This window comes from Talpa occidentalis, unplaced genomic scaffold, assembly GCF_014898055.3.
Source record: "Talpa occidentalis isolate TD23 unplaced genomic scaffold, MPIMG_talOcc4v2.1 talOcc4.10, whole genome shotgun sequence".
Lineage (NCBI taxonomy): Eukaryota > Metazoa > Chordata > Mammalia > Eulipotyphla > Talpidae > Talpa > Talpa occidentalis.
The window spans coordinates 75,650,850-75,674,079 of NW_023600993.1; the positions used below are offsets into that span (position 1 = coordinate 75,650,850).

The 23,230-nt window shown below is 34.6% G+C and overlaps 1 protein-coding gene across 2 annotated transcripts in view; it reads left to right on the forward strand.

Moving 5' to 3' along the window:
* ESF1 (ESF1 nucleolar pre-rRNA processing protein homolog) overlaps positions 1-19,529 on the forward strand; it is a 62,289-nt gene extending 42,760 nt beyond the window's left edge. For both annotated transcript variants that reach the window (XM_037494536.2, XM_054696259.1), the window contains exons 10-14: positions 823-944; positions 3,280-3,367; positions 9,928-10,004; positions 12,632-12,778; positions 14,076-19,529. In XM_037494536.2, coding sequence (XP_037350433.1) covers positions 823-944; positions 3,280-3,367; positions 9,928-10,004; positions 12,632-12,778; positions 14,076-14,369 — 728 coding nt within the window. In that variant the 3' untranslated portion in view covers positions 14,370-19,529. The remainder of the gene's footprint in view (positions 1-822; positions 945-3,279; positions 3,368-9,927; positions 10,005-12,631; positions 12,779-14,075) is intronic.
* Positions 19,530-23,230: the final 3,701 nt, after the last annotated feature.

Here is a 23,230-nt window from a genome sequence, read left to right on the forward strand (position 1 = left end):
CCTCTCCTGCCGCCCACTGCTCCCCTCAGCAGTGTACTTCGTCAGTCTGCCTGTTCTGTTCCCCGCTCTGGCTCTGTTGAATTCTCTCACCCTCCCGCACTTCTGACTGTACCCAGTGCTTGTACAAATAAATAAATAAATAAATCTTTTTTTTTTTAAGAAAATCTTTGTTTTTTTAAAAAAAAAAAAATGTGACCTTACATAATGCTTGAGGAAAGTTATGAGAATTCTTCCTTGCAGCATGTTTATTACACAAGGATTGTCTTAATAAATGGTTTTACAGCCACCTGTAGTTTCCAGGGAATAAAGGCTTTCACTTGGGTGACAGAAGCAAGTAAAAACACTGTGTTAAAAGTCCACTGACCTTTTGCTACCAAAAATTAACTAGATTATTTTATTTTAGTTTACCTTAATTAAAAGCTCAAAACAATTAAATGTAGATGAATGAAGACTGAACCTAAAGGATTTTCTTATCTCACTTGACCATGTATCAAGTACTGGCTTTGTCTATTTTGGTTTGGTTAGATTTTTTTTTTTAATGTTTGTTGTTAGGAAATAGCTTTGATATAAGTTGATCCTATATTACTCTTATTTAAAATTCAGTGTTGCATTTTATCTTGCTACCCTATAGATATGTTGTAAATAATAGTTTTGAATGAATGAAGATAAAACCTCTTTAGAAGTTATTTGTTCTTCTTATTGAGGTAATGTTAGGGTCTCCCTCCCCCCTATCAGGTATCACCACTGTAGTATACCCACCACCAAGTTACCCATAGTCCACCACCAAGTATGACATTTTAAACTATTTGTGTTTTTCCTCAGGTCTTAAAGAAAATGCAGAAGAGATGGTCAAAAACAGATTAGAAGGAAAGAATCAGCTGACCCCTTGGGAACAATTTTTGGAGAAGAAGAAAGAGAAAAAAAGACTGAAAAAGAAACAGAAGGTAGCAATGATAATTATGACTAAATACTGAATAGTAGTTACGAATTATGGTGCTCGTACTTGGCATCCATTATCTCATAATGTAAACACTCACTAGAGTAGCCCTAACAGTTACTGCAATTTCAAGAAAGGGATGAACCCTATGGGGCAGATGTTTTCTGCAAAGCCACAAAATGATGTATAAGCCATGGTAATAGCCCAGAGCCACTTTAACCGCTGTGCTCTAACATCTTATTTTTACATGCTACCTACATAAAATACATAGTTAATATACAAATGTAAAGCATTATGTTCTTGCTGTGTTCTTCAGTAAGAAAGGTGTGTATGGACTTTTTAATTTGAGAATATATACATACAGAAGTTTTTAACATGGTGAAAATTTTGTGTGCACATTTCTATTTCGCAACCTACATTTTTCACTTATTATTATGGCTCTTTTAACATCATTCTATTTTAAAATCCCTTTATTAAGACTATTTCCTGTATGCTAATATGATCTCTAAGAAAAATCTGATTTGACTTCCATCATTCAGGGATAACATTTTTTCCAGAATTAAAATCCCTAGTAATAGCAAGACCAGAATCTAGATCTCTCACTCAGTGTTCTTTCTTAGGTACTGTAACTCTCTTTGTACTATGTGGCACACTTGTGACTTTCAGTGCTTATGAAAATAGAGGACTGCAAGTTGAATGATGCCATGGAATGATTTTTTTATACCCCTATTGTAGTTAAGTGTTTCTGGAAATGGATAATAAAATGAAATGGGGTTAGAACCCTGCCCTCATTGTTATACTTCCCCAGACTTCCTTTAAAACTAAGTAGGTGGTAAAATATCTTTTAAAAAGAGTAAAATTCTTCAAGATTAAGCCAGTGTATTAGAAGACTTAGAAATGTTTCTTTATAGGAATCAATCAAATAATCACTTGTTTTTGAGACCTTTAGCAGCTGTTCTCTTTGATTTTCATTTCTTAGCTTTGAACTTATCTTGTGCTTTTTCTCTTTCCCTTCATTGGACTAAGATAAGACTGGACTGATTTTAACATTGAAAATACATCTGTTGAGTGCCCAGTCTGTTCTAGACTCAGTGCTCACTACTACACTTGGTAAATCCCACAAATCCCATCTACCTCCCTAGGTTTTTCTTTATATTGATTTCACAACCTCTTACAGATACCAAAATTCCTGAATACTCAAGTCGCTTAGAGTCAGCTCTCCATATCTGCTTATTCTACATCCATGCATTCAACCAACCCACCTCCATAGGTGGTTGAATCTAGGAATGGTGTGCCCAGGATATGATTAACCAACTGTATTGAAAAAAAAGCCATATATAAGTGAACCTGTACAGTTTAAAACCATATTGCTTAAGAGTAAGCTGCATTCTTGGTTAAAAACATGTTATAGCTAAACCTATTGTAATAATTTGGTGATAAAAAAATTCCTAGAAGCTTTTGTTCTGAGAAGGTTATTAATATTAGGAGTTTTTAGGGGTTGGTTAGTCCTCAACTTTTTTTGTTAAGATGACTTAAAGATGTTGTAGATTCTGAAGATAAATTCAATCTGGTTAGTCTGATCTTAGCTCACATACGTTCTGTTTATTTTTTGTAACACTTGATTTTTTTCATCTAGGTATACAAATTTAGTAGTAAGTCTGTCAGATTTGATTAGGGACAATTTAATTAACATATTTGCTTAAAAACAGCCCAAGAGTTTTCAGGGGTGGATTATAAATAAAACAAGATACTTGTTGAAATTGAGTGGTAAGAATATGGGTTCATTATGCTGTTCTTAACTACTTTTGTAATGTGAAATTTTTATGTTGAAAATCATTTTCATTGACCAGCAAATAAATTGTTTTCAGTAATAATTTAAAAGATAACCCATGATGTACTACTTTAAGCTATTAATAGTCTTAGCATTCCTCAGTATTGTGATACAAAGCTATCTCTTCATAATTCCTAAAAGTATTCTCTGAATGTCTGTATTACTTTATCTCTTATAGCATTTTCTATGTTGAAGTATTATCCCTTATGTATAATCTATTTATGCATCTAACTTAGGTAGATTTTAAAGTGTTTGATGACAGAAACTATGTATCTGATAACTTTCATTTTTCCCCAAATGTCCTACATAGTTTCCTGAATTTATTAAATATTTCATATGTATTTTTTGAACAAGCAAGAATGACTCAGATGGGAGTTATTCTCTAAATTAATCCATTTTAAAAACTGATTTAATTTTAGATTGAATGACTTGATTTAAAAGAAATATGATTTTCCTTCACATATATTGTGGTTTTGTAATAAACTGTATGTATAAATATTTCAATTTTAAGGCTCTTGCTGAAGAAGCCAGTGAAGATGAACTTCCCTCTGATGTTGATTTGAACGACCCATACTTTGCTGAAGAAGTTAAGAAACTAGGTAAGCCAGCTCATATATGTAGTTTTCAATTGGAATAAAAAGAAAAAAGGTAATATGGGTAGGAAAATACAAACTACTTATTCTTTTGAAATTGTAGAGCTTCTTTAGTGACTTATAAGTAAGTCTGTCCTATGGAATATTATTGTAGAATGGGTCATTTTGTCTGCTGTACATACAAGAAGTAATTTCATTATAGGAAGTATTTGATAACATGAATAATTTATCAGTTTTACTGAAGGTTCCTTTCAAGAAAATATAGACAGGTTGACTATAAAGGTATGGGGGGAAAAGTCATCTTGAGTGTTTTCTTTACTTAACATATCCACTCACGATCTTTTGCAGAGACTATGAAGAATTATGAAATATATGTTTGGTTGTATATTTGTATAATTTTTAATTTTTACATGGTATTGCAGTATAAAAGTTTTTCTACTCAAATATATAAAAGTATCTGAGTCTTGTTTTATCCCTTTTGTATTTATCCTGCTTCAGTTTTTTTTTTCCAAAGATTTATCATGCATGCAAGAACTGGGGTACAGGCCAGAGGTGTGGGGGGGGGGAGGTGAGAGGATTCACCAGAGACAGAGTGGGCAATAGAATAGGCGGATTGACTGAAATACACTGCTGAAGAGAGCAGTGGGCGAGTCAGGAAAGGTCTGCAGAGCCATGTGGGTAGCTCCCTGGTCGGGGATTGAACTCGTGCTGCAGTGGCTGTGGATAGCTTCATAGGTTGCGTCTTAATCCCTTGCGCCACCATGGAGGCTCTATCCTGCTTAAAGCCAACTTCATCCCTTTTTCCCTGAATTCCTACACTATCTGGTATCTGATTTCCCAAATCCAGGGAACCTTGTTTGCATTGCACACGTGCCACTCATTCTTTCCTGACTACTTTCATTGTTATCTTTTTGATACACATACATGTATATGTAAAGTTCAGGCCATGCTTTTTAACAAGTCAATACAGAGGCATTTTGTAAGCATTTTTCATTTGTTCTCATACATTTTACTGTCTCTGATCTGAATACCACACCCTTGAATCCCCAAAACCCTTGTTTCTGGAGCAGCACCAAGCTGGCATTGTAAAGAAAAGGATTTCATGAAGCTTTCCTGCTTCTTGTCCCTCATGACTAATGGACCAGAATAGTTTGTAATAGATAAGTCAGAATTGCTCAAAATTATTTCCTGATAGTTAGGGTCTTTTAATACTGACATTTTATTGATGACAAGGAGATCAAGATGAATAAAGTCTAGAATAGAATGTGAGATTCTTAAGAATTGGAAAAGGAAATGGAAACTTAGAATATTCTGCTTTTTATCATCCCTGAGTGGTCATTTCTTGATGATAGACTTATCCTCTGATTCAGGAAACCAAGTTTGTAGTGGAGAAATATGAAGGATTATAGTTTCCTTCTCATTCCAAAATGCTTCATTTGGCATGTGAAATCTAATCAGATTGCAGAACTTAGGGTAGGACTCAAAGAACAAGTTAAATAGTTTGATAGGTTGGAGAAGCTTGTGTCTTGGAGTTAGCATTTTCAGATCATAAATAAGCTTTTCTAACATTAATATCAAAAGTTCCAAGGGGGAGTATAGATAAAATTTGCTTATTTTCAATGTACTTTTTGATCTACATCTTCAGAATAATTATTTTATATAATTAGACTATTTTGAAAATATGGTTGATGCCTTAAAAGAAATAAGTAGGCTGATATAGACAGCCTAACTGGGAGGAAGAGGAAGCATAGCTTATTTTATATAGGATAGACAAAGAAGGCTTCTCTGAAGTAGTGAATGACATATGAGCTGAGACAGAATGAGGGGGAGTCTGGCATAAAGTGCTGGATTAAAAGCTTTGCAAAGGGGAATGTGGGTAAAAAGGCTGTGAGGTGAGAAAGAATTTGTCATGTAACAGAAATTGAAAGATACCTGGCCAGAGAAGGAATTTGTTATGAGACCAGGCGAGGATACAGGACCAAACATGCAGGGCCTTATCATTTCAAAAAATTCGGTTTTTACTCTACTGTCAATGGGAAGCCACTGAAAGGTCTTAATGTGATGTGATCTGGTATATATTTTTTTTTTTTTTAATTTTTTTTTTTTTTTTTTTATAGAGGCATGTTTTATTTATTTATTATTTGTTTGTTTGTTTTGTTTATACATGCACTGGGTACAGTCAGAAGCGCGGGAGGGTGGTATATATTTTATTAACATATTGCTCTATTTCCTGTGAAGAAAACAGATTGAAGAAAGACACTGGCGAGAACTGGGAGTTCAGGCTTTGGTAGAGATCTGGACAAATAATGATGGTTGACTTTGAGGGCATGCCAATAATGGAACTAGAAGGAGAAAAAGAAATGGGATTCTGGATATATTGTGAAGGTGGACTAGCTGGTTTATTTGGATAAGGAAAAAATTTAACCTAACTCCTAGATTGGTTTGGGTCTCTAAAAGAATGCTTTTCCGTTTAATGAGTTTAGAAAATAGGTTTAGGTGAGAAATAAAGTCTGTAGGTCTATTTGTGTGTAATCTCCTTGAGATGTCAGTTAGCTATCCAAATGGAGGTATAAAGTTGACATAAATGTGAGTCTGGAAGATCAACTTAAAAGTCAAAGTGCAAAAGCATATAAACTGTGGGACTAGAGGTAAAAAGTACTGATAAGAGAGGGGGATGTGATTGTACTATGAGGTTGAATAAAGCCTCCAGTCATACTTGAGGAGGTACTACAGGCCCACCTCGGAAATATTGTAAATTTTCTTTACTGGCCATGCAATAAAGCTGGCAATAGGAATTTTTTGGTGCATATAAAAGTTATGTTTATACTATACTGTAGTCTATTAAGTGTGCAGTAGCATTATGTTTAGAAAAACAGTGTACATACTTTAATAAAATTTGACAGAGATAAGTGAACACATGCTTTTGGAAAATGGTGCCAATAGACTTGTTTGACATGAGGTTGCCACAAACCTTCAATTTGTAAGTATCTGCAAAGTACAGTAAAGTGAAGCACAATAAATGAGGTATGCCTGTACTTGGAAAGTAGGGGGGAAAGCTTAAACTGAGAAGGAACAGCTGCGAATAGGAAGAAAAGCACTGGTGTCTGGACAGGTGTGTAGTTTAAGTCTCAGGGTTGAACAGGACAGAAGCCTTTTAAGCCAGATAGATTTGGATACATGTATCCACCTTTCCCTTGGGCAGTCCCATATTGCTTTTCAAAATACGAAGAAGTTCACCTTATTGATTGATGCCAGGTCCAGTGTTTAGCACAGGTCAGGAGCCAATATAAGTACTAGAAATATTTTCTAATTTTTCCTTCCTTTACACTGTAAACTTGCTATAATTTTTCTGTTTTTCTCTAAATGACAAACTTGAAGCTTCAAGAAAATAATGTCCTTCTGAAATTATTTTTTATGCAATATTTGTTTATTACTGTCTAATTACATAACCTCTTTAATAAGATTTTATTTTTGAGAAAATAAAATGAAGTATATCACATGTAAATGTACCCTATTAAAATGTATTCATTTTTTTGATAACTTTGGATATTTGGTACATTTTCATGAAAATCTAATAATGTACATAGATTTGATTCATTCAACCACTTTGTTGAGTGAGATATACTGCTTGTATGTTTTTATAATTTACAAATAATTTCCTTTGCATTCTATCTCTAATCAAAACGTCAGCTCATTTTATAGATGAGTAAACTAAAACTAAATGAACATAGTTGAAATGCACAAAATTCAGTGGCAGATGAACCCTATTGGTCCCCTTCATTTTTTTTTTTTTTTTAAGATTTATTATTTATTTATTCAATACCTGGGGTACAGGCCAGAGGCCTGAGAGGATTCACCAGAGACAGAGCGGGGAGCAGAAAAGGCAGATGGACCGAAAGAATGCTGAGGGGAGCAGCGGTTGAAACAGGAGAGGTCTGCCGCACCATGTGGGAATCTCCCTGGCCGGCTGGGAATGGGACCCGCGCTGCAGAGGCTGGGAACAGCTTCACAGCACTGTGCTCAACGCGCTACGCCACTGGGGAGGCCTTCTTCATTTTTTTTAAAGATTTATTTTTATTTATTTATGCATACAAGAACTGGGGTATAGGTCAGAGGTACGGAGCTATGAGAGGATTCACCAGAGACTGAGTGGGGAGCAGAACAAGCAGATCCACTGAAATGCACTGCTGAGGGGAGCAGCAGGTAGACTGCAGAGGTCTGCTGCGTCATGTGGGTCAGATCTGCCATGTGGTTCAGCTCTGGGGCCAGGGACTTAACTCATGCTGCAGTGTCTGGTGATAGCTCAATAGCGCTGAGACTTCATCCCCTGCGCCACCAGGCAGGCCTGGCCCCCTTCATTTTTGTAACTCTGTAAGCACATTGTGAAGACCAAAGCCCAAGCCAGGACCTATAAGAGCTAGAGATGGCTAGATTTCCTAGCAAAGACACAGTGTCTAGAGGAAGATTAATAGACTGCGTCTTATTATGGGCATTGATCTTGGATGTAGAAACTTGCTGCAAAATCGTGAATCACGGGCCTCCCTGGTGGCGCAAGGGGTTAAGGTGCAACCTATGAGGCAATCCGCAGACTCTGCAGCACAAGTTCTATTCCACATGGCACAGCAGACCTCTGCTGACTCACCCGCTGCTACCCTCAGCAGTGTATTTCAGTCTATCTGCTTGTTTTGCTCCCCACTCTGTCTCTGGTGAATCCTCTCACTCCCCACACCTCTGGCCTGTACCACAGTTCTTGTATGTATAAATAAGTAAATCTTTAAAAAAAAAAAAATTAGTGAATCACTAGGAGCCCTGGTCTACACTCCAATGAATTCCCTTAACTACTCTTTCAAAAGAAATGTTCAACTAAGCCCTCTGAAGCTACTTTTTTAGTTTTTTTATGGGAACAGTTCTCTGGCATTGTAAGTAATGGAAAATGGAATTTCCTTTAATAATCCTTTTGCAAATCATTTTTTTGCAGTTTATCTTTTTCCATAAATGTATTCTGTTACATATTTTCCTTAAAGAGAGAGTATTCTCAGTAAGCATTGTTAACTATAAAATTCTGACTTCAAATTTCTAGTCTCTAAGTATTCAACTTGTTAGAGTCAATCCATATGTATTTTTTGCAGCAATTCCAGGAGATCAAGATGTGGTTTTTTACTTGAGAAAAGAGTCACTGAAAAATAAAGATAACATTTCAGAATAGACACTTTCATTTCCCTCGTACTCATCATACTAATATTAGGTATCAGTTTTAGCTCTGACCATCTTGAAGATTCTTTTTTCCTCCCTTGTTGCAACTTTCCTTTCAAGTTTATTTTTATGACTTTTCACCAGGTTGTTATAAAATCCAGATTAGTTCATTGTGGGCTCTTTGAAATTATTTCCCACAGCTGTATGTGAAGATCTTTATTTCCTTTGTGTTATAATCATATACAGCCTGATTTTTTTTTTTTTTCCGCTGCCATGAATGATCTCCTACATATGTCACTTGTCCATTCACTTAAAAAGGGGCTCTTACCTTGACAACATAATAGCAGAAGCAAATTTAGGTGTAGGGCACAAGTGGAATCTTGATGATACTTATATGTATAAATACATTCATATACTTTAATACAGAGAAAATATTATTTAACATGGATACATCATTCCCTGAGTAACAGTTGAGATAGGAGCAGTAATCATTTTCACTTTAGGGAGGACTGCATGCAATAATATTTCTGCTTGGAAATACAGACAGATGCTTTGGTAGCACAGGTGGGTTTTGTAGTTGAGATGTTTTTATAAGAAAAGCGTTTATATATTCAAATCACTTAGGTTTTGTTGTGATTTGTTTCTATGTTAGGAAAGTATTTCTTCTATTTTAAGTTCAGGTAAAAAGTCTCTTGTATTTTCTCATAGGATCTGTTTATTTTAATGTCTAACTCTTTACCTGTATTTTATTTTTACTGTATTTCATGAGGCAAGACTAATTTCTTTTTCAGGTTTTGTTTTGTTTTTCAGAATAGAGCAAATTGCCCAGCACCAGTCTTTGAACAATACTTCTGCCCCCCCAATTTGTTTATAATGCTATATTTTATTATATACTAAACATTCTAATCTGTTCTTCTTGTTTTATACACTGTATTTTGTTTTACTTTGCATAGTACATTTTAGTACACCAATATCACTCATATCAAATCTATTTTATTAATCAAGATTCTTTAAGTAGAATCTCACTAAGAATTTTATTAAATGTATATGTTTATCATGATTGGATATTGAATTTTAGCAAATGTTTATTCAATGTTTATTGAAATGATTTTACATTTTTCCTTTTTTAGTTGATATGCAATTATACTTTGAGAAGAAATTCCTTCTTTATAATATTTAGTCAGTTCATCCAAAAGTAATGAATTTTTATATTCATAGCTATAGTCATCTATCAGTAATTTTTTTACATTAAATTTCTGTACATTTATTGCAAGATTATTCCTAGTTATCTTGTATTTTTGTTTCTAGTATAAAAAGATTGTTGCTGATAGTCTTTTAAATTTTACCCCACCTCTGTTGGCTTGTTATGTCAGGCATAAAGAAAAAATCGATGAAATCTGCAAAAGATGGCGCAGCTCCAGAAGAAGAAAGTGAAATAGAAAGACAAAAGGTAAAACTTGATTACTGTTACATACCTCATGAATAATATGTACAGTTTATTATTTTTTTATTTATTTTTCCCCTATTATATTTATTTCACCCCTGCTTCAGGGGTTATAGGTTCAAACTTCTACAAATGAATATTTTCATACCCTGCCCACCACTAGCGCCCAGACAATCCTCTGCATGTTTCATTGGTCCCCTTCTCTCCCACCACCATTGTCCTCTGGTTACCTCCATTTTGCAATCAGATGTTAAGAGTTTATTACTGGTTTGGTTTGACTGAACCTTTGTTGTGTTTCTCAATATTCCACATATAAATGAGACCATCCAGTATTTGTCTTTCTCCTTCTCACTTTTTTCACTTAGAATTATACATCCATGTTGTGGCAAACAACAAGAGTGCACTCTTTCTTATAGCTGAGTAGTATTCCATTACACACACACAAATACACACACACTTTTCTGATATTCTTCTCTGACCTTGGGTATTTGGGCTGTTTCCATAACACAGCTATTATAAATAGGGGTGCAATCAATATAGGAGTACATATATCCCTTCAAATTCATGTTTTTATATTCTTTGATTCCATATCTGGGAGCGGAATTGCTGGGTCACATGGGAGATCCATTTGTAATATTTTGACAGACCTCCATGCTATTCCTCATAGGGCTGGACCAGTTTACCCTCCCACCAAGGAGGGACAAGGGTTCCTTTTTCTCCACATCCTCACCAACACTTGTTTCTGATCTTAGTGATATAGGAATATGTACAATTTAAATACAGTTGTTCATGTGGGTAGTCCCTAATTTAAAAAATAATCATAACTGATCTTAGCAATGAAATTTATAAATAAGTTTAATAAAATGCATATTAAATATTTTATCAGTGTGGTATTCAAATAGATTTTTACTAAACATTTCTCCAACTGATGGAAAGTTAAAATTTACCTTAAGCCCAAGGCTTAACAGTAAGTGTCTTACTATGTGAAACTCTTACTATAATTGAGACATAATATTACTATTAAAACAAAAATCATATAACCATAAATTTTAATTCAATAATACTTTGTTTTGTAATGCAGACTTTGCTTTTATGACTTATCAAATACTAATTCCCCTCCATTTTTATTACAAACGGAAATTTAAAGGACAAAATTAAACCCTGTCTTGGCAGTGCAGTGAACTTTATGCATCAGTGATGCCAAAGATCCACAGCACATAATAACATGTATTTTTGCTGAAGTAGGAATTGGAGGCAACAATTTCACTATCACTGACATGGTCACCTAAATTATACTTTTTAATGCATCTTTTCTAATTCTCCATTTATTGTAAATACGGTAGTGCTCATAGAGTTAAAGAGCACAAAGAAATCTTTCTTTAAAAAGAAAGCTAACTGCAGGTGCCAGTGATAGACGTGAAAGGAAAATAAAGCGGTGTAAGGTGCTAATAGAGGAAGATATGCAAAAGTCTGGCAGCATACTCTTAATTTTTCTAGTAAACATGGTTGTTTAATCTAGAGGGTTCCAGAGGGTGCTCCCGAGATTTTCAAAGACTTACCATGGTCAGTGGAAAATATGTATTTAGTGGATACTTGTGGGTTCCTACGAGCTGGCCACTCATGGGCAAATGTGACCTATTTGCTCTCCACGAATTACAGCAGAGCATTCCTTGACTACCTGTGGAGTAAAGCCCTGTATCATGAGGCAGGCCCTGGAATGCCTAGGCTGCTGTTGACCTGATTACATAACTCAGCTCTCTCCATGGTGGTCTTCGGGTAACTGCCTGTGATAACATCAGCACATATACTTTGCTGATGCAAATGTCTCTTGATGTATGGTCACGATGTCCCCTTTACTGTTCCTCATAAAACTTTGTCCCCCATTCCAACCCCACCTTTATACCATTGTCGCATGATCACCTTTTACTAGCTTGTATGCTTTCATTAAATGGCACAAGAACTTCTACTCAAGTAGCAGAGTCTTACCTTGCAAACCTGCTCAACAACTGTTGTGTCCCCCGCCGTTGTGTCCCTTATCACATTCCTGCGCAAAGCGGCAACAAAGCTCCTGTTGCACCAGATACTGACATTACTTTAGATTTAAAAAACACATGTTAGCATCCAGCCTTGATGTAAATGTTTTAATACAGAAAAAGTAAAAGCAAAAATAAAAGAAAAAAGAAATTTCTTGTTATTAAAATTTATATTTGCAAAGTTTAATTTGTATCACAATATACTACACATTTGCTAGATTTTGCATCATTGCTTGAAAAAAACAAATGAAAATGGAGAATTTTTATTTGGAAGACTTGGGGACACATGTTTCTACATCCTACTGGCCGGTTACCCATAGTAAAATATGATCTGATTTTTTTTTTTTTTTTTTTTCAGTACAAACTTTAACCACTATTCTGCTCTTAGTCATGTTGCTTCTAAAAATTTTGCCTTAGTGTTCTACAAAGAACTCTTTGTGAGTTTTGGTAATCCACAATCAGTTTGCAGATGACAGATGTCATCCTGGAGCAGTAGTGACTGAGTTTTCTTTTCCTAGAGGGGATATCTGCCCCCACTACTGTTCTGGGGGTAAAAACATTGATGTTGTAAGTTTGAACTTTTTTATTTAAAACTTATAGGCTGAAATGGCTTTGCTTGTGATGGATGAGGAGGAGGAGAGCAAGAAGCACTTCAATTATAACAAAATTGTGGAGCACCAGAATCTGAGCAAAAAGAAGAAAAAACAACTTATGAAAAAGAAAGAATTATTAGAGGATGACTTTGAGGTAACCAGAGATAAAACTTATTAGCCTGTTAAAACTGGAATTGAACCAAAAGTCAGCTTTTTTTTAATGTTAGAATCGCATGCATTGTGATACTCATACTAGGAAACATATACATAAGTCTAAATAAGAAACAACAGGTTCACATAATACCATACTACACTCACTGCATACAATGGTCATTGCAGTAGACTATGCTTTTTTAATTGCTAATTCCTATTACCATTGCGCCTTCTTTTCCCTAATTTTGCTAAATACACATTCCCAATATCCATACAATCGCTGTGCATGAGTTTGGGTCCTCTACAGAGAACACAACAGCTGTCAGAAACTACTTAATGATTTCCAAGTGCTAACATGGAAGAACAAGGGGAAATTTTTAAATTTATTCAAAGAATGGAGAAAGCATACAGATTAACATCCAAGTAGCATATAGAGGGCTTTTGAGAACACGCTGTAACTCCAGTTTATGTAAGTCAGTTCCATGTATTCCGGTCTTCCACTGAACTTTTCAGTGAATTGGTTGTTTCATGGAAAGTTAAAAGCAAAGAATGATATATAGAAAAATCTGCTATTATGAGAACTATCTTCACACCTTAGTAATTATGAGCAAAACCATTTTTCATGGGTGTTTGGTGGTAGTATCACATCATTACTATAAGTAGCACTAGTCCATCTACAGATGAACTCATCTTTTCCGTCGGAATGATGGATGGCAGTGAGTTGTGCTACCTTTCTTACTGGTCACCTCTGTGCCTGTCAACACTTAAAAACTCAACTGGAGTTAAGGGTACACTCTTAAATGTAAATTTTGTGCTTTTATAAAAAGATAAGAAGATAAATTTGGGACTTGTAGCTGACCTGATCTTGGTCTCAAGGGTGCTCTCTTTCTCATAGTGGTCTTTAAATCTTTTGCTCAGTGGCCACTAATTTTAAAGTTTTTTTTGGTTTTTTTTTTGATGTACTCAAAATGCAGAAACAACACATAAAACTCCAGTAGGAGATACTATCACTGGCTTAATTTTCCCAGCCAGAAATAGTTTTAACATTGGAAGCCTGGGGAAACCTTCTACAGTGGCTTAAGTGACCAGATCACTCTATATACACATTATAGGCATTCCTTAAAACCTTCACGATAAGAATAAATATGTTCTGTGCATTGTGGTTCAAGCCTTAAAAGTCCATTGAAGATCTGTGGGAAAACAGGGAATCAATCCAAAATGCACCCATTTGTATTTTATATAATCAATAACTTGCTGATTTAATTTTTTTAATTCATGTTTTCCTTTTGGACTTGTAGGTAAATGTTACAGATGCACGGTTTCAGGCAATGTATACATCCCACTTATTCAATTTGGATCCTTCAGATCCTAGTTTCAAGAAAACAAAAGCTATGGAAAAAATCCTTGAGGAGAAAGCCCGGCAGAGAGAACAAAAAGAACAAGAACGTACTCAGGCAATAAAGAAAAAAGAGAGTGAAATTCAAAAAGAATCACAAAAGAGGTCCATTGATCCTGCCTTGTCAGTGTTGATTAAATCTATAAAGAACAAAACAGAGCAGTTTCAAGCAAGAAAGAAACAAAAAGTCAAATAGCTTAACTGTATGATTTTTCTTTTTGGATTGAGAATATGATCTCCTAAAGTATACAGAATGGTTAAAGGATTATTTTGGGGGAACAAAGAATAGAATAAAATCTTAGTATGATCATTTTAGAATTTCTCTCTATAAGTAATGGTTGGACTTAATTGTGTGTGTCTGACAGATTTTTACTGTATATTTCCAGTGATTAATAATAATTTAAGAATTACCCAAAATATAGGATTTATCAAATTTTTGTTCTATAAAATTCAGTTCATCCTTAAAAAAAAAAGTTAGCTTTTTTAATGACTGTTTGAAATTGTAAAGAATAGAACAGTGCCCTATTACTCAATCTTAAGTCTGAATAAGAGGAACAATTTGAAAATATGTGTGTGCAATACATTAAAATTTCTCTGGAAGCAGGAGGCAGGTTTAGATTTCTATTAGGATATTTATTTTTCTAGCCATAATGGATAGGAATCAGTAACTTTCTTTGTTGTTTGGTCATGTTAATCATAGTTAGCCCATAAGATTATTTGCAAATAAAAGTATGAAATATTTTTATTGTTTATAGGACTGATTTATTTCATATATTTATTTCAAATGCCCTCTGGAACAATATCTGAAAAACTGACTCTTTAAGATTACAAGTCCATGAAGAGGCAGTTCAAGATTTGCATTGCTCATAATTATATTTGAATTGTTTATGAGCACTGCAATGAATTCTGTTTGTAGTAACAGAAAATTTCTTCTGCCCTTCACATTTTTGGAATGCTTGAAAGGGTAATATGCTGTTACAGAGTTTTAAAAAATCTTAATTCTTTTAAAAATTAAATTAAAACATATTTTCAATGCCTTAATATTCCTAGATCTCATCTGATCTAGATTATCTAAGTTTTAGACAATAAACTATTTAGTATATAAGTAAATTAAAATAAAAGCCAAAATGGCCACTTGGACAAATGATAAATATGGTAGTTTTTGAGAAGTAGTAGGAATTTGGCCAGGTTTCTGGTTAATAGTAAATTTGACATTTTTGGTATTAAAAATTCAGACCTAGCAATGTAGTATATTTTTTCTAGAATAAAATGTTGTAAGACTCACAGTGATATTAATACAGTAAATATATGGATATACAAATAGTCTCTGAAAAGGAAAGGAAAAAAACTATATTGTTCATTGTAACAGAAAAATGCAAGGAATTGTGCTTTTATCATAAAACACTGACAGGTTATTAAGTAAAATAAAGCATTGTTCCTACTGATCCCTGTATTTAGCTATCATCAATGAAACATCGTCAATCTTAATATGCTTATTAGTATAATCTTAATATGCTTATTAGTAGTTGTATAATTAATTTCATTTGTGCCTGGAAAAAGATTTGTTTCTTTTAAACTTTAAATTACAACTTAAGGTTTACCCAAAATTTGATTTTAAGGTTCCTGGTTTTTTGGTTTTTAATTGGTTTGTTTTTTTATTTTTGAGTCCTTTGTTAAGTCAGTGCATTTAATTGTAAATCTCATTTTACTAGTCCAAGTTAGGTACATCCTTGGCTGTTTTTCTCAAAAGATTTTATATTTTTTAGGTAGAAAAAAGTGAGACTAGCATTATCATATCCTGCCTATAATAAACATCTTACACCAAGAATGTTAGATTCCCAAAAAATAGAAGATTAAAATGTGAGAATATTTCAGGTATTCTTAAGGTCGTATTTATTTAAATTATTGTGGTTATTACCAAGACCATAGAGAGTAAGACAGTATTGTCACATCTAGAAAAAAGCTGTGACTCAATACCAGTGAAGCTCTAATTTCTCAGACATTTGTCAAAAGTCTTGGGGACCAGCTTGGTACCCACTGTCAATACTACTTTCTGAAGGGAATTTGTTAGACACATGAGCAGAAGAGTCATGACTGTGCTCTATATTGTCTATGGAGTAGGCCAATATTAGGTAACATGCTGGTTTTTCTGCTCATTAGTATCACTTAGGGTGTCGTAAAAATTTCTGTGGTCAGACAGTCTCCTAGCCCTATTAAATTAGATGTGTGGAGTAGGATCCAGGCATGATTATTTTATAAAGCTTGCCAGGTTACTCCAATGTGCAGCTAAGGTTGAGGTCCACTACTTTAGAAGGAAAAAGACCCAACTAATTTGGTTTTTGGTCTGCAGATTAGAGATTAGAATAAACTCGTTATCAACACTCTTAGCTCTTGCTGCTAAAAAGCGCATCCAAACATAGTGACTTGAAACAGCAAACATTTATCAGTATTTCCTAGGAATCTGTGGGTTGACTGGGCAAATGTAGGCCAGTTGAACTGCTGAGATGGAACCTTTGGGGAATCCATATATCCAGGGCCTCAGCTGATATGACTGGAGCAATAGGGGATCACTTCTCCAGTAGGTTCATACAGACTTCTTCACATGGTAGCAGAGGGTTCCCAGCTCCAGAGTAAGTGCGAATGTACAAGTGCTTTCCAAATCTGATAGTATCACATTTGCTATTTTCCCATTTGCAAATCACACAGACAAAACAAAATCAACAGGTGGAAAAGACACAGGCAAAGAGACATGAATAAAATTGAGACATTATTAAAAGAATCTACACCTTAGTTAGGTTTCCTTTTCTGGAGAAAGTAGCTTTCCCATTGGTTGATACAAAGTTTTTCCAGTTTTTGACTATTGAGAAGCTGTTATTCATGTATAGGTGTTTGTGTAAAATAGTTTTTTGCATTTCTCTGTCAAATACCTAGGAGTGGAATCCTGTGACTCATGGTAATTCCATGTTTATAATAAACTGCAAAAAGTTCTTTGCCATAGTTCTATTATTTTGTATTCCACCCCCCGCCCAAGAAATATGTGAGTTCCAGTTCTGCATCTTCACCAGTATTTGATAGTCATTTTTGTGTGTTTATTTTAGTTTTTGCCATTCTAATAATGTGTACTGGGATCTCGTAGTTTTAATTTGCGTTTCCCTAATGACTAATAGTGGTAATCTTCATGTGCTTTTTACCATCCATCTATCATCTTTGGTGAAAGAGCTACACTGTTTGCCCTTTTTTTTTTTTTTAACTAATTTACTTATTTTTCTTGTGTTGAATTTTAAGAACTCTTTATACCTCTGGATACAAATACTTTGTCATATATGTGAGTTGCAAGTATTTTCTTCTAACCTGTGAGCCTTGTCTTCATTTTTTTAAGAATCTTTCATAGAACAAATTTTTTATTAAGTCTAGTTTATCCATTTTTTATTTACGGATTGTCTTGCTATAAAGCTAAGAACTTTTTGACTAGGTTTATTGATTTTTTTTTCCTGTTTACTACTAAAAGTCTTTCAGTCTTATGTTTTACATTTTAGACTCATACTGCATTTTGAAGTAATTTTTGTACAAGGTGTGAAGTTTCAGTTGATACTAATTTTTTTCACATATAGCTGTCCAACTGCGCCAGCAGAGAAACTGGACCACTAAGGGAAATATGTGCACTGTTACTGCCACTCTCAAAGACAAAAGCTTGGCAATTTCTTAAAATAAGCCATAAGATTCAAGAATTTCAATCTTGAGCATTTATTCCAAAGTAGAAATTATATTCATACAAAAACTTGTACATGAATCCTATAGAAGATTTATTTATTTTTGCATACAAGAGCTAGAGTACAGGCCAGAGATGTGGGGGGTGAGAGGATTCACCAGAGACAGAGTGGGGAACAGAACAGGCAGACTGATTGAAATACACTACTGATGGGAGCAGCGGGCGAGTCAGGAGAGGTCTGCTGCACCATGTGGGTTGTTCCCTGACTGGCCAGGGCTTGAACTCGTGCTGCAGAGACTGCGGATTGCCTCAAAGTGTGGTGCTTAATCCCTTGCGCCACCAGGGAGGTCCCAGATTTATTTATAATAACCAAAGACTGAAAATAACCCAGATGTCTTCAATGGATTAAACAAAACTCTTCAGTGATTAAAACTCCATACCATGGAGTACTTACAAGCAATAAAAAGGACTGAAGTACTTCATATATGAAACAACTAGGATAAATCTCCAGAAAATAATGCTGATTGAAAAAAAAAAAAAGACTCCTTCAGGGTTACATACCATATAATTACATATATGTAACATTCTTGAATTAGAAAAATTATGAAAATGGAGGGCTGATTAGTGGTTGCTAGAAGTTAAGGGGGAGGATTAGTATAAAAGGAAGTGAATGTGGTTTCGAAAGGGCAAAACGAAGGATCCTTATGGTGCTGGAAATGTTCTGGATCATAACTGGTTATATATAGATGCAGCTATGCTTCTGATAAAAGTCCGTTAATACAATCACATTGATTGAAATGCTGAAACAATCATTCTTGGAATAAAGTCCACTTGTATTATCCTTTTTATAGTTTATCTTGATTTGCTAATATTTTGTTGCTAATTTTTTAGGCAATGTTTGTGGATATTCAGTAGTTTTGTAATTGTTTGGGTATCAAGGTAAACCTAACCTTATAAAATTAAGTGTTCCTCTTTTATTTTCTGGATAATACTTATATAATTGGTGTTATTTCTTCCTTAAATGTTTGCTAGAATTTACCATAAGCCTTCTGGACCTGAGGTTTTCTTTGTAGGAAAGTATTAAACTACAAGGTCAATTTCTTTGTATACATGGAACTATTCAGGTTATTTATTTCTTAAGTGAATTTTAGTAGTTTGTGTCCCTTATGGAATTAATCTTTGTCATGTAGCTAAGGCAAATTTTTTAAGTCTGAAGACTCAGGGTGCCCTCTTTTTTCATTGCTAGTATTGGTGATCTTTGTTTGCCGTTTATTTTTTGTGAATCTGAGTAGAGATCAATTTTCTTGACCTTTCCTATGAACCAGCTTTTGATTTCATTCTTTTTTCTCCATAACTTTTCCAGTTCAGCTCATTTTGGTAATATTCCCCCAACTCTCCAGAAACCAGATTCCAAGCTTATTTTGTTAGTGATACAACTCAGTAAACCACCAGCCAGCAGACTGCTTCCTCTCTGGTAAGGTCTAGATCTCAGTCCTGAGAGAGAGGCTCTTCCAGATTTGCTCCTTATTATAGTACTCTGCCTCAGCAACTAAAGTTAATGACTGTACCATATATTCATGATTTCTGTATTGTTTTAGAGTTCTTTTTCCTTAACTGTTATTTATCAGTCCTGTTATTCTTAAGACATTGTTACAATGATTGATTAAAATTTTCTTGTTTAAGTTACTGTTTCTTTTTCCTGATTGGATCCTGACTGACATCCAAGGATACAAAGATAATCTACTCACCTGAATCATATTGAATCCTGAAAGATCCTCCTAGTTATAAACATTATATTCTCCTGCATTGCCCTTTCTGATCATGAAGGTTTTCTTGAGTCCTGACCATCCAGATTATCCATTACTTTATAACAAACCACCCCAATATTTTGCAGGTTAAAATAACCACAATTATTTATTTTTTCAAAATAATTCACAGGACTCAGTGGTTAGGGCTATTACCTTCTCCATATGGGTATCACTTGTGGGTAGCTGCTGAATATTGGAGGCTTTGCTTCCACAATTATAGTTTCACCTAGTTTGAAAGCTAATGTTAGCTATTGACTGGGATCATGTTGGATGGGTCCCAAAGGTGAGGCATTTGGAAACTCTAACAATTATTTGATCTACACTCAGATGTCAGAGTGTCATTTCTGCCATCCATGCAAATATAGTAAATGTGCCATCATTTTGAGGTCACCTGAATGAGGCTTTATTCTTTGCATCTGAAGAGTATTAGTAGCCCCAGGTCAGCAGAGACTACCGGGTCTGCCAGTATTTGGACCTAGTAAATAGGGTCATTAAGCAGGTTAGACAAGAAGAAAAGTTATGTATACTCCTTAAGAAACTTTGAGTGTGACCAATGTAGTTAATAACCATGGACTTTGCATAATTCCTATTTTACTCCTTTACAGTCTGATGTGGAAGCTAATGATAGCTTCTAGGTACCTTGCTTTGAAATCCAGATCAGACTGAAATCTTTGTTTCTTCCCTTCTTTCACATTCCTGCCTGGAATGTAGATGTATTGGCTAAGACTTCAACAGCTATCTTGGATCAAGGGCAGAACCACAAATTATTATCTAAGGATAACATTATAAGCTGGGGGAAGTCAGGATCCTTCAGGACATTGTAGTCATAGGCACCATGTTTAAGCCGCTATTTTCCTTCCCTACATCTCAATTAATACCAAGACAAATATGGTGGTATTGGAATATAGAGCACATGGACTATTTTGGAGATGATTGCAGATGATATCTCCATAAAGAAACTCTTGATATTATTACATTATGGCTGGAATGCTTGCAACTTGCCAGTGCCAGAATAGGATGCTCAGTAATGTCAGATTTCTGGATATGCACATGAGTCAAGAGAAATGAATCAAACCCTCTTAGAAGACAACTGGAACTCTTCTAAAATCCCTGCTAACATTAGAGTTAAAAACTATATGCAGCACCCCTATTATTACTTATTATCACTTCCTCAAAAAGTTTAGGAAGAAGAGTTGCCAATGCAAGCCAAAATCAGGCATATGGGAACATGGAAATGCATATATGAGAGCCTGTGCTCAGCCGTAGTATGGGTTCTGCATTACCCAAATTTTGCCAAGATGTGGAGATGAAAACTCCATGCTGTATGACAGTGCCAAAGCAAACAGTCTAATAAATCACTTTATATTAAGGAAAGTTGTGAGAAATGCCAGCTGTTTTCGTGAACTTTTTAAAATTAAAATTGAGTTGTTAGCCTTCATCATTACACATGCTTTTGTCTTGAGTATCCTGTCATGAATTTTTTTCACACCTTTTACTAAGACCTGAAATTAATTAGCAGTGTCTTTATTCTTAGACCAGTAAGAAATACTAAACCCTTTCCTGTTTCAAAAAGTGTCTCTAATGAGAAGGGCAGGAAATGGCCTATAAAATTTACTAAAATTTGTTTTTAATTTTTTGGACAAATTATCAAAGTAAGAATTAGTTAGGAAATATCTTTAAATTAGAAGTGGAACAACTTAAATATTTTTAAATTAGAAGGGGAACAACAGATGAGTTTAACCTGACAGCAGCTCATCATTTGACTAAAGAAAAACTCTGAAAGCAATTTGATTTACATATGTTCCTCCACTTGGTTCCATTGTCTATACCTGTTCTTGGAAAAATTTGGACTTCTTATGGGGAGCCCACACAGTCTCAGGGAACACACAGGGGAACAGTGTTTCTTCAGATTTCTCCAGCTCCAAGTGGACCTCAATTCCCCTATCCATTCCCTTAGAAATGTTGCAAGTAGCACAAACCAACGCAAACTAACTTAAGCAAAAATTTAAAAAGACGTGATAGTGGATATTTATTTTAAGGGCCCTGTGGAATTCCACAGCACAGAATCCAAAGGCAGGAAACCAAGTAGTTCTCAGGAAGAGACTGGGAGCAGGAACTAGAATGTCCTCAGAAACTCTCTCGCAGTCCTGTTTTCTTTTATTCATTTTGTTTTACTCATTGCTGCCAATATGAGTAAATCTCTCTCCTTAGACCACTGGGCCAGTTGAATAAGATGACCACATCAGAGTTTCCACATTTTAAGTTACAGACCCATTTTTAATATATTTCCTAGAAAAAAAGGAAAGTTTTGACTTAAGTTTAAAAGAATCAGAAATGAATTTTGAAATTTTCATCATGATTAACCATTTTCTAATTAACCATTTTCTAAGCATTTATGTGGTCATATACAATATTAAGAATGGCTTGGTTAATTTACTTTTGAATATTAAATATAATCTAAAAAACAATTTTACACTATCATGGTATAATCTAAAAGATATTCCAAACATTTAAAACAACTGAATTACAAAGGATTCTTAGTGTCCATAGAGAGGTAAAATAATAAATTTATTGACAAGAAACGAATTTTATCTTCTTCAAGTGAAAGATGACCTTATTGTTAAAAACCTGGAAAAATGCATTAACTTGGAAATTTTTTCTTTAAACTTTGTCTTGATGACAATCTATAAAGCTCTTAACAGATATTAACATCCTTATAAAAAAAACTCCTACATCTGATCTTCCTTTTCCCTGAACTAAGAGGAACTTAGACTGTCTGGCAATGTGCATGCGACGCTGGTAACAGGGATTGCCTTTAGGGAACGGCAGAAAAAGGAAACCTACTTCTTGAAACACCTTTGTATTTGGCTTTGTTTTAGTGTACCCACTTAAAAATTCTTTTAAAATCTCATTTCTAGTAAAGAGACATATAATAATGATTCTGATCTGAAGCGTTTTATTATAAAGGGCATTATTGGGACAGCGGTAGAAATTGAATGGCCTGAAGATTAACTGATAGTGATGTAACAGTGTAAAGTTCCTGATTTTGATGACTGAATTTCAATAGGCTGAATGTTTATTTGAAGGTAATAAATGCTGAATGGTTTAAGGGTGATGAGGCATCATGTTATCAGCTCGGTCTCATCTGACTGGAGACCAAATATCTTTGTAATATCTTGCAACTCTTTAAGTTTGAGATTGTTAACATTTTTTTAAATGTTTTAAAATTATTTTATTACTAGTGCAAGCTCTAAATTTTCAGAAAGACAATATGATTGATGAAAGTTAAGATCCAAATTGTGTCCCTTGTTCACCATCAGCTATGGTTAATGGGAGCCAGTGAAGCTTCCAAAAGTTTGACAAAATAGGAGTTTGATCATGCCAACAATCAGCTCTAGGATCCAAGACAAGTCACAGACATCCCTTCAGATGTCTGTCAAGTCATCTGACTTCAAACCCCAGCTCTTCTACTTACTACATCTAAGTGAGCTGGTCCATTGACTTCATCTCTTCAGACCTAATTTTTCACCTTTAAATATA